The 12,265-nt window shown below is 38.3% G+C and overlaps 3 protein-coding genes across 3 annotated transcripts in view; all 3 read right to left on the reverse strand.

Moving 5' to 3' along the window:
* Nucleotides 1-1,620, reverse strand: part of rabggtb (Rab geranylgeranyltransferase subunit beta) — a 4,338-nt gene extending 2,718 nt beyond the window's left edge. The window contains exons 1-4 of the mRNA XM_014013028.1: nt 1,558-1,620; nt 1,166-1,273; nt 408-605; nt 155-260 (exon numbers count right to left, since the gene is read on the reverse strand). Of these exons, the coding sequence (XP_013868482.1) occupies nt 155-260; nt 408-605; nt 1,166-1,273; nt 1,558-1,560 (415 nt within the window). The 5' untranslated portion in view covers nt 1,561-1,620. The remainder of the gene's footprint in view (nt 1-154; nt 261-407; nt 606-1,165; nt 1,274-1,557) is intronic.
* Nucleotides 1,621-1,767: 147 nt separating this feature from the next.
* On the reverse strand, nt 1,768-7,559 carry acadm (acyl-CoA dehydrogenase medium chain). Its single transcript, XM_014013020.1, has 12 exons — nt 7,464-7,559; nt 6,760-6,865; nt 6,549-6,646; nt 5,619-5,688; nt 5,351-5,451; nt 5,152-5,232; nt 4,291-4,421; nt 3,426-3,534; nt 3,129-3,269; nt 2,917-3,012; nt 2,592-2,840; nt 1,768-2,512 (listed from the first exon to the last, which is right to left on the reverse strand). Exons 1-12 carry the CDS (start codon nt 7,476-7,478, stop codon nt 2,441-2,443), a joined length of 1,269 nt encoding a protein of 422 aa, XP_013868474.1. The 5' UTR covers nt 7,479-7,559; the 3' UTR covers nt 1,768-2,440.
* Nucleotides 7,560-8,573: 1,014 nt separating this feature from the next.
* On the reverse strand, nt 8,574-11,413 carry rps8a (ribosomal protein S8a). Its single transcript, XM_014013042.1, has 6 exons — nt 11,342-11,413; nt 10,399-10,505; nt 10,079-10,178; nt 9,722-9,897; nt 9,334-9,463; nt 8,574-8,727 (listed from the first exon to the last, which is right to left on the reverse strand). Exons 1-6 carry the CDS (start codon nt 11,343-11,345, stop codon nt 8,618-8,620), a joined length of 627 nt encoding a protein of 208 aa, XP_013868496.1. The 5' UTR covers nt 11,346-11,413; the 3' UTR covers nt 8,574-8,617.
* Nucleotides 11,414-12,265: the final 852 nt, after the last annotated feature.

Here is a 12,265-nt window from a genome sequence, read left to right on the forward strand (position 1 = left end):
GATTCCAGTGTTTACAGCAAAAACACGAGAAGAGAAATGACTCAGTTCAGACAACATTAGTTATAGAAAAGCACACAGAAAACTCTCAGTTCCTGTAAACAGTTAGTTTAGGGTAAAAAGATGAGCTAATCTAACTCCTGCAGAGCTGGCTCACCCCACTTGTCTCCTGCGAAAGAACCGTCCTCCTGCTGAAGCCCTTTAACATATTCCACCACTTTGTCCACGTCGAGCGCGTCCACGCTGCCGTACAAGCACAAGATCTGAGGAGGAGATACGAAAACGCAAGACTGTGAGCTCAAACCTGAGGAAACAAACCTTGTTTTATAGTCCAGGATACTTTAAAGTACATCCATATTTGTTTTCAACATTCTGATTCATTGTGTAAAAAAGATGAAGTTTAATCCGACCTGAACGGCACTGAGGGTGTAGAGCAGGTGCGGGTCGTGCCCGATGCTGGCGCTGACGCCTCCGCACTCGTGCTGGCAGGCTTTGATGAAATCTATGATCTCCTGCCGSCTCATTCTGTGCAGCTGACCCATCAGGTCCATCACTGTCAAACCCCAGTAGATCCCGCTCATCCTCAGGTACTCCGACAGCGTGTACTCCTAGCAACACAACATACTTTGAACAGCTTGGTAAATGGCTCAGTGTTTAGTGTCGTCATCCTCTGATCAGAGGGTCAGGGGTTCGATCCAAACCTCCTGCAGCATCTTTGAGTGAACCACTGTAAGACAGATCATTCTCAGATTGCAACTCACCAAGTTTCAGACATCTCTAATGAGGGATTTCAAAATAAAATGCACTCAAAATCAACACAAGGTGCTTTTTCTCTATTTTTAGATGCAAAAAAGAAAAATTTCTACATCAAATCTGTCTGAAACTTAGTTGTGGCCTCCTGGGAATGTGTAGTCTTCAACAAACGTCAAATGTCAGATTTATTTGCTTCTAAAAATTGAGWAAAAGTACCTCGTACGAGAAAATAYACCTCCGCCGTAATGACTGGTGTAATCACGCACWACAGGTTTGAATGACAGTTTAGCTAGCTTACCGAATCAGGGGATGGCTCTAACTTAYTTAAGGTGTAATTTTGAAAACAGATTTTGAATCCCTTCTAACATAATCTCAGAATTGTATAACCTGGTATCTAATCAAAAATAAAACTTACATAGTCGTCCTTCTTGGAGCCGTAGGCAGCGATGTAATCTGCATGTTTGTCCAGCTGCAGCGAGCTGGGAGCGTCAGGTTTAATGATAACATCTTTCAGCTGAGCACTCTGACAATAAAACACACAACAAAATAAATATTATTTTTACCWCGAAAAATAATGTAAGTCTGCAATATTGCATTTTAAATACGTCCTAAATAAGTGGAAACGCACTACTGTGTGGACACGCTGCTACATCATCATGCTAACGCTAGCTGCTTTCAGAAGCTAACCGTGAGTTAAACAAAACTATTGGACAAAAAAATAATCTAGTTCACRTTTATACCCACACAGATTACAAACTTAATTTCTAAAACAAAACAAATAAAGCGCAGAAACAGTTTAATGTTTACCATTTTGGGCGGTGCAGCTTGTAACTTCCGGGTTTCTTCTTCTGCTTAGATTTTTACGGTAGCTGAATGGTTAACACAACGGTTTAAAGTGGTTTGACGCCACCTTCAGCCTCGGATGAAGTACTACAAGAAGCAACTCCAAACAGCCATTTAAAGAGAAATTCACTTTCCAACAGTAAAAAATTAAAGAAATAATCAACTGAACACACATTTCCTTAATTCTRGGGCCAAATTTATTAACTACAAATAAATTACACAGATGTTTCTAAAAATCAAAACTAAGCAAGTCTTCCAGAATGAAACTAAAATTTGAATACATGCTGAGACAATTCATCAAACACCACAGACASCCTCAAGCTTTACACACTAACATCTCTCCACATTCTGGTGAAAAAAATTCATTTAAACATTTGTTTTACAGATATGATCTTTACAATAAGTGCAGTTAGATGTTAAAAATAGGTTAAGGCATGAATAAGTGCAGAGCAAGAAAAGAAAAAGAAAAAGAAAAAACGTAAGTGTGAAGATGAAATTTGAAATTGTGTCAAGTTCAACTGTAAGAAGTTTGTCAATTTAGGCTTGATATCAACAGTGAAACAATAATTAATGCTTAGAAATAATCAACAAATAATCTTATAGTGACAAGCAAATAAATCCCGTTAAATTGGATGTGCTGCAAATTAAAAAGTTGACGGGTTTTTCCTTCATGATGATGTAAAACAGTGGTCTTCATTTTTATTTTCACAATCAGATTTATTTATTTTTTATTTTCACAATCAGATTTATTTATTTTTTATAAGGCAAACATCTACAGCTGCGTCTTTCAGCGGATGGCTCGTTTTACAGAAATGTTATGTACAGACGATGCGTCCAGCGGCTCGGTTCATTTCTTGAACTTTCCCAGGTGTTCTCTGGCGATGATGAGCCTTTGGATTTGAGCTGTGCCTTCGTAGATCTACAAAAAAAAAAAAGTAAAAGGTTAGATTAATAAAAAGACGATCAGCTCGCTGCGGGTCCGGTTCACCGACGCCCACCTGGTAGATCTTGGCGTCCCTCATCAGCTTCTCCACTGGGTAGTCGCTGTTGAAGCCGTTGCCTCCAAAAATCTGCACGGCGTCCGAGGCCACCTGGTTGGCRATGTCACCTGCGAAGGCCTTGGCGATGGAGGCGTAGTAGGTGTTCCTGCGACCCTGGTCCCGTTCCCAGGCGGACCGCTGGTACGCCATCCTGGCCAGCTCCACCTTCATGGCCATCTCAGCCAGCAGGAACGACACGGCTTGATGCTGTACGACATCGTTCCGTTAGTCACGGGGGGAACAAAAATAAAACACACGTGACAGATGTTTGGCGCCAACGAACCTCGGCGATGGGCCGGCCGAACGTCTTTCTCTCCAAGGCGTAGTTGGTGGCTTCATCCAGAGCTCTCTGAGCCAAACCTGTCGCTCCTGCTGCGACCTGAACGACAGCAAATCACAGAATCTGTTCAGTTCTGCTTCTGCCTGTTTTATTTTTATCACTGTGACCAGTCCTGTGTGTGTGGGGTAAAGGCAGGTTCCAGGTGGAGGACTCACCGGTGGTCTGGTGTTGTCAAAGGCACCCATGGCGATTTTGAAACCGGCTCCTTCGCCGATCAGGACGTTCTCCTTGGGCACCCTGACGTCTTCAAAGGTGATGCCTCTGGTGTCGGAGCACCTCTGACCCATGTTCAGCTCCTGGGACAAACACAGACAGCTCTGATGAAATCGCATTGACGGTGAAGGTATTTTAAAGAAACGAGATGAAGTCAGCGATATGAAATAAAAACGTTTCCCTCATACTTCTATTTTTCTAGTTTCTGAAGTGTTGAAGAAAAAGGACAACCGTCTTACCTTCCTTCCTATTTGAACTCCAGGAGTGTCTGCTTCCACGATGAAGCCAGTGAAAGCTTTGCTGGCTGGACATTTGGGATCAGGGTCGGTGCGGGCCAGAAGGAAATACCTGAAAAGAGTTTAAATAACAATAACAACAGATAAAACAGAGTTGTTGTTGGAGGAAATTCAGACTTTACTGAACCCAGATTGGGGAACTCTTATGGAACAATCTCCCACTTCCTGTAAGACGAGCCCGTTCCCTGTCCAATTATTCCCTGGCTTTTGTCGTTTTATTTGATTTTACTCTGTTTTTTGCAGATGTGGTTGTTTTAAAGTACCCATGACATGAAATTTTTAGAATAAATATAAAYGCATKAATGGAAGGACAACWTTAAWAACATATTGCAAAAATTATTTCACGTCGCTGTGATGAATGGTTGATGAGATAATTGCATGTGAAGGAACAGGAAGTGATGTCAAAGGGGAATGTCTGAATGTGAACAGAGCATTGCTACAATAACTTAACAACACAAAGACTCTGATGTTTCTTTAGATTATTTTGAGTCAGAGAGAGGAAGACGAGTCGGGGTTAGTTAAAGCTCAAATCATGTTTCAAAAAACACAGACCATATTCTTAAAGAGTTCCCCTTAGTGATGTCACTTCCTGTTTCACTTTGGTTGAGTCAAGTTCAAAAGAAAATATRMCAATTATKTGACAAAATGGGTAAAAYTCATGTTATGCAAGGTTTCTTAAATAAAAAAGGTGCTTTCTTTAACTTTTTGTATTTGATGGACAGGCATGTAGTGGTACTAGTAGTAGTAGTATTAGTACTAGTAGTAATTATTACTTTTTAAAGAGCAAACTGGACATCAGAACACGCACCAGTTAGCTTTCCCTCCGTTGGTGATCCACATCTTCTGTCCGTTGATGACGTACTCGTCGCCCGACTTCACCGCTCGGGTCTTTATGCCGGCCACATCAGAACCCGCCCCGGGTTCAGTAACGCAGTAGGCCTGCCGAGGATAAAATAAACCACGTCTGATTCTTAAAAAGGGATCCACGATTAGTTGTAACATTAAACTTTATTTCATAAACATTTATTTTAACGAAAAATAAAGACTAAAAATATTGTAGGATGTTCAATTTTGTAAAATTTTTGAAAATATATTTTAACACGGACAGAGCCATTTTATTTACACACAAAGCATTCTGGGTAAATGATGACGTGGATAGGTCCTCGGTGCTAGCGAGCTATATCCACCCTGAAGGTTAATCTTGGACAATATCTGAYGATCGACTCTTTTAAATGAAACCAGAGAGCGTTGACAGAGAGGAGAAGGTAGAAATGACTCAGCCTGKAACTGAAAATATAGGTGGAGGACAACAGAGCTGCTTCATGGAAGAAGAACCTCAGCTTAGCCTGTTAGCTTTAGCTCCAATGCTATATTGCCTTATTAGCGCTGCGCTAGCGCGACAAACTAACAAGCTAAACTGAGGTCCTCCATCCATATTTTCAGTTGCAGACTGAATCAAATATAATGGGGCTCAGTCCGTGTAATTGATTTTTAAAATTTTAGTTTAAAATTGATAAAAACTAAACATCCTACAGTATTTTTACAGTCTTTATTTTACAGTTAAAACAAACGTTTGTCAAATAAAGTCTAATGTAATCTTAGATCCCTTTAGAAGGTTAACCTCAAATGACATCTGTTCAGTAAAACGTCTTATTAAAACTCCACTCACACACATGAGAGGCTCCTCCGTCAGCCTCCCCAGGTATTTCTTCTTCTGGGCCTCGTTTCCAGCGAGAATAACAGGCATTTGCTGCAAAACAAGTTAAAGCTTTCTCTTATTGGCGTTAAAAACAATACAGCCGAGTTTAAAATTAACTTTCAGCTCTCRGTCTGTTGCCCATTAGAAGCATCACGTCTGTAAAACTCACTCCCAGGGAGTTGGCCTCTATGGCGGTCTGCATTCCTGTGCAGGCGTACGCCAACTCCTCTGTGATCAGGCAGGAGTCAAAGATGGGCAGACCCATTCCACCTGAAGAACAACAACAACTCATCAAGTGTCAATAAACAGATTTATCCACTAATGTGTTACATAAAACACACGTTTTACACTGAGCACAACATATTTACAACCAAACATGCACAAAAAGAGGAAGAGCAAGATTTGACAATAAAAGGTTTATTATTTAAAAAACTTACCATATTCCTGTGGAATGTGACCGTTCACCAAACCGAGCTCCCACGCTTTCTTAATGATGGGGAACGGATACTGAGGAATAGATTTATAAATTGTTAAACTTTCTTTGAAKTTAGTTTTTAAACTTCTGCTTTAGATCAACAGAAATTGTTTTTAAATCCTGTTGTTCTGAGTCTGACTGCCATAAATACAACATTAAAGCCATAATAGCTGTCAATATACATGTATTTTTTAGTGTTTATGTTTCCATTTCCATTGTTCTTGGATTATTTTACCGACACCATGATTTTGCTCACTTCCAGTAGTAGGTGCAGCTAAACAAAACGTTTGCTTTGCTAACTCCTAATCTGCTAACGCTTACCAACGCTAGCCAGYTAAACATGTAAAAAAACTAACTAGTGGAAGCTAATGCTAAAAAAGTAAAAATGAACAGAAGCTAACACTAATACCTAAATCGCTAGCCGCTCAGACGACTCAGTCTCTCACATATCTTTGTCTCCTTCCAGCTGAAGACTGATGGGACACAGACCAGATAATCTTAGCTCGTTAGTTAGCGGTTAGCAGCCTTAAAAGTTGGCAAAACCTAATATATCAGAAGCTAATTGGTCCACTGAGTTTTCAAAGTTAAYAAAAAAGATAATCTGCTAAACAAAATATTCATCCCTCAGCTGTAAGCTGACTAGCATTAGCATGCCCACCACTCATTTATTACAAATTATGGGGTAAACTTTTGATAGTGAATGATGCTGTGATTACTTTTAAATCATAGATGATACACATAATTATGATTCAAATCAGAAATTTCATAATAAATGGCATATTTTGGCAGCTATTATGGCTTTAAGCTATTTGTAAAAATAAAAAAAGAATATTTTGTATCCTTTTTACAACAGTGAAAACAAACATGTCAGTTTGATTCTTGTTAAACTTACCTCACCGCTTCTGTCATAAGCAGGAGCAACAGGGATCATCTCTTCACGAGCAAACTTCCTCGCCAGCTGCTGGAACTCCTTCTGCTGATCCGTCAGCTCTGCAGCACAGAGTTAAAAACACAAAACTGTTTACAAATGAAGTTTACTGAGAGATAAATGCAAACAACTAATCTGGCCCATCTTTTCATTTCTGGTTCTGTACTCTGCTTACCAAACGAGTAGCCGAGGGATCCGGCAGGACTGCTGGAAGCAGCTGAAGCTGCTGCAGCACCGGAGCTCTGCAGACGAATCCCAGACTGAAGACCGGCTCTGAAGACCTGCATGAAGAGCCATGATCAGCGTCAGACATATTCACACTTTTTACATAAAAATAAATAAAAAATAACTTAAACATAAGACACCACTGGTACTACAGGGCTGCCTGAGGGAGACTGGACCAGCTCTTTACCCTCACTAGGGTCGTTAAAAGGGTGTGGGAGTTCAGCCTGACCTATTGTGGGTTTGAAGAAGAGCCAGTTCTTTTTTGGCACACCAGTCAAACATTAACATTTTTATGTTTTCTAGTCATCCAGTGCACAATTTCGAAGTCATTAGTCGAGAATAGGCATAAAAAAGTTAATATTTTATTTTATTTTTTAATCTGTCAACTTCATTTTCACCTAAACTCACATAAAAGTCATCCATTAATGACCATTGTGCAGCTAAATAATAAAGGGAAAACACTATAAATTAGCAGCGAAAMAAAAAAACTTAGAAACTGATAACTCAGGTTTTAGCCGCTGTAGCATTTTGCTAACTCGTTAGCCTACGTAGCCCAACAAATCACGGCTAGTGTCTACGAATACATAACAAATTCAACACTAAACGACAATAATAACTAGTTAATTATATAACAAAAATAAGAAGAGAATGTACCTTATTGAGCAGCATTTTAATGGCAAAGATTAAATCAAAACTGATAGAGCCTCCTACTCCACATCGACATGAACACTCTTTAAACCAATCAGAGCAGCTGGATTGGTCACGTGTGATATCACTCCAACCAATCAGCGTAGCGGATTTAGTCACATGTTTCACACTGGCGTCTCCGCTGACTTYTGTCCCAGTTCCTCTAGTTATCTAATGACGTTCACCTGTTTATAGCAAACTTTACCAGAATGATCAAGGTGACAGTTTATGCATATAAAACTATTACTGGAGTTTTTTTTGTTTTTACTTAGAACTGCACTAAGGGTTAATAACACATATGGTTTTAAAATTGTATTTTTATTAGGGCTGTGAAATTAATCAAGTTAACTGATTAATATTAGTGCTGGATGGGCATAGAATAAAAATTTTAATCGCGATTAAAATTTACAATCACTTTCCTCTGGCTGAATATGTAGGTTTGTATATTGCAATGCACTCAGTGCATGCCGGGTAATGTTTGTAAATGAGAAGTKGTTCTCAAACAGTTTACCTGGATAAAAGTTAAATAAATAAAACAATTAAAAAACTCCATGTGTAACACATGTAGTTTGTTTCTTAAGGCTTATTTTATTTGTTTTGCTGACAACTGCGATCTTAATCTCTTTTATTCCTCATTTGGAATGAAAACCCTTGGATTCTTGATTTAACCATTGTTCTGCACAAAATTTAACTGACTCAAATGTTTGGAGCATTTTTTTTAGGTTGTTTTATATTTTAATAATCATGTCTAAGTATCATTTTTGTTTTCTGAATAAAAAAACAAAGTAATTTATTTTATCAATATGCAATAGTAATGTATATTAAATTTATGATTAATCATGATTAATTCATAGCTACTTTGGGATTATCAGATTAAAAATATTAATCATTTGATAACCCTAATTTTTATTTAACAAAGTGCTTTCTGCAACATGTCAACAAAAAAGTTTTATAGTTACAATACCCGCAACTTAAGCCGTTAAACTTTATTCTTTTTTAAAAGTACATGTGTTAAATGTGTCTTCCGTGGTAACAACAAATAGCTCATTTTCAATGAAAGGACAAACAGCACCCAGATGTGGGACATTTGGATTTTATTGACGTATTAAACAGCTGTACATCTATTTGCCTTTCTTGGCCTTGATCTTCCTCAGGTAGAACTCGAGCTCTTTGCCCTCCAGGATGTAGCCGTCCGCCCTGCCGCACTGGCCCGGTCTGGAGGCGATGCAAGCTGGGAAAACGACAACAAAACATGAAAAACAGAACCAAACAAACACAGAAATCAGGGTTTATGAACATTTAAAAACCACAATTTTTAAAGGAATCTSCTTTTAAACACATTCAAGTTAAACTGGTGAATACTTTTCAATAAAAAAGCTTTTATTKGCCGAATATCCCTCGATTAAGGAATCAAAAAAGGCAAAAAGACAGTATCTTAATATAAAATACCAACATTTTGCAGATGTTAGTGCTCAGAACTAGTCTTTCTCAGTATCTTGATTGTCACCACTTCCATTCAGCAGCAGAACTGACAAGAGTTTTTATCATCACAGAAAGACGTTCAGACAAAAACGCAAGGTAAATTTATTTTCCTAATGTTTATCTAACGTGTTAAATTCCAATTTCTGTTGTGTCACCAAAATAAAATCAATTTTACCAAAAACATTTTAAAGCCAAAATATTAGCTTCAAGAATTTTTTGTAAAACATTTAACAAAATAAGAGCTTCTATTTTATCAATGTGTCATTTAAAAATTAATCTCCTTCCAGGTTGGTTTTACACCGATCACATTTTGTTGAGCCTAACTTTGAGCCGAAAGGCCACTTGTTTGTCTTACCGAGCAGTTTTCCCTGCAAGAACTGTTCTTCGAGGAGATTGCTGATTTTGGCCGTCTTTTTACGCTCATCGTACTTTTTCTGGGTCTTCTTRGACCTCTTTTTGTTGATGAGATCCTCCTCCTCTGGAGTCTGAGCAAAGGAGAAAGCAAAGACTTTAAAACAATAAAGTTATTTTTTTTTGTTGCAGATTTTAGTGTCAGTTGTCTTTCTCAGGGTCTTGTTTATCTTCCTTTTCACTCAGTAGCAGAACTGACAAATTATCATCATAGAAAGACCATCAGACGGCACTTTTATTGAACCAGTCGAGTAGTTTTACCTTGTTATAGCAAGTTTTATAAAAACACTAAATTTTGAACAAAAATGGCAAATTCAAAGCAGATTCCATACCAGCTTGGCGCCCTTCTTGCGTCCCAGAGGAATGGCGTAGTGGGCCTCATACCACTGCCTGAAAGGAAGACTGTCCACCAGAATGATGCAGTTCTTCACCAGGGTCTTGGTTCGGACCAGCTCGTTGTTGGAGGCRTTGTAAACCACATCAATGATCCTGGTCTTGCGTGTGCAGCCTGAGAACAGAATCCACAGTCAGGAACTAGAAAACTTTTTTTAAATGATCTTAGTCGTAATAATTTGTTTTTTTCTCAGAGTCTTTAATCTCATCGCTTGCATTCAGTAGCAGAACTGGAGTTATCATCATTGAAAAGCAGCATCAAGAATATTTTCAAACGCGTTAATCGCAAAACTTACTCTCAGAGCCCCAAGAGAAGTTTCCAGAATCCAACCTGAGAGCACGGTACTTCTTGTTCCCACCGCGTACCCTCACTGTGTGGATGCGACGAGGTCCGATCTACGAGGACAGATTTAAAAGTCTGAATCACTCGGAGCCAAACCAGCGGCACAAACAGTTGCGTGTTGAAGCGTGTCAGTGTAACTATGACAAGTCCTAGCATTGATGGGCCCAAAGCTTTGAGCCAAAACGGCACAAAAACAAAACCCACCTAAGGTCAAGCTTTCATCACCCACGCTGCTTTTAGCAAAACTTAACGAGAGAACCCCACTTTCCTCACCTTTGTGTTTGCAGGTGGACGCCCGAGCTCATACTTCCTCTTCTTGTGATAGGGTTTGCGTTTACCACCGGTTTTGCGGCGTTTATGCCAGTTGTCCCTTGAGATACCTGCATTGGGGTTAAAACACAAACAACCGGGTGTTARATTACTGCATCGCAGATCATTAATGAAAAAAAAATTTACTTTGTTAAGCTTGAGTGATCAGTTCTCCAAGGTAGTTTGTCCACATTGTGTTTCTGGAATCCGCATAAATAAGTTTCATCACATCACTCAAGCAACTTATATTTTATGGGGAAATTACCAAGAGCTTCCTATAACTAAAATATAATAGGCAGATTGAAACAGCAAATCAAGTATTAAATTAACAAAAATCATGAATTTAATGATTAATTTAAGCCAATAGCAGCCAAACTGTGGGGTTACAAGTCCAACAAGCACGCACAGCTATCAAACTCGTTTAAACATAATAGCATTCCAGCTAATAAAAGAAAATTTACAATTAAAACAGATCTACTGTACGTATCAAGCAGAAGCATGACACGACACACATGCTAGCTAAAGCTAACGTTGTCCGCTAAATAAAACAAAGCTTCTAGAGTCAAAACAGCTTCAGATAAACTGACATGTAGTTTTATAAACTCTACCTCCAATAAAACATCTCAAGCCTCCAGAGCAGTCACATTAACAGTGCAGAAACACACTTCCAGCACCTAGCAGCTAACTGCACGGACGATGAGAACAGCCATCTTGGAACATTTTTCGGTCATCCACTTGAACTTACTTCAATAAAACAAAACCCACCGCGGATAAACATTAAAGGTAGGTACTTTAGTGTTTCTATATAATTTAGCTTTAATAAGGCAAACCATCTTGAGCGTTATTCTTCGTTAAAACGTTAGATGGAGAGGGATTGTGCCTCCGAGTACAGTGAAAAAACACATACCCATTCTCAGGCGCCGGCTAGAAAGAGGAACCGCTAAGGATCATGGGAAAGTTTCAAGCCTCGAGTTCTCGCGAGATTTGACGCCACGAGAGAAGGAAGCACTTCCGTTTGCCTTGTAAAAATAAATAAACCCCAAATGTCATTTTATTTATTAATATTTATATTTTAAACAGACCAGATCCTTTCTAACAAATAGAATATTGCTTTTATTTTACATTCAAAGTCAATATTTTGATATATTAATCCAGTGAGTCATAATATTTTACCATTTCTAATTTAAAAACAATTTTAAAGAAATACACACGTGACCAGTGCTGTCAAAGAGAGACACTTGATTTTGTTTTCAATATTGATTTAATATTTTTAAAATCTACATCACAAAAGCTTCAAAATTGTTTGTAGTTTGTCGAAAGTTAGCGATTACAAGAGTGCCGGTCTGAAAAGTTGATTTTTATTGAGAGTGATGTCTTTGGGAATTTCTGCCCTATATACACCTTTTTTTAAGGGAACCCCCTAAGCATCACAATGAAACATTAAACAAAGGGATTTCCCAATACTACAACAGGACATAATATACATTCAGTACATAAATTTAACTGAATATGAATTTAATTGAGCTTACCCATAGGCCACATCTGGTCCATTGAACCACCAGTTAAATAGTCCTTTTTAGTAGATTAATTTTTACGCAAATCTAACAAACAGTAAAAATAGATAGTCTTTGTTTTTGCACTGCAGCCTGTGCTCTTTCTTATTACAAAGACAGTAACATTAATATAAAATTCAAAACTGTGGAACTATTATTTTAAATGTAAATGGCTTTAAGAAATGTTTAAATTGAACTTCCATTTGGTAAGCATTTGAATATAATTTTTCTAAAGTAATATTTTGTACAAAAAAGGCAAAAAGATATATATACACTCC

The sequence above is a fragment of the Austrofundulus limnaeus genome, unplaced genomic scaffold (assembly GCF_001266775.1).
Source record: "Austrofundulus limnaeus strain Quisiro unplaced genomic scaffold, Austrofundulus_limnaeus-1.0 Scaffold97, whole genome shotgun sequence".
In the NCBI taxonomy this organism is placed as follows: domain Eukaryota; kingdom Metazoa; phylum Chordata; class Actinopteri; order Cyprinodontiformes; family Rivulidae; genus Austrofundulus; species Austrofundulus limnaeus.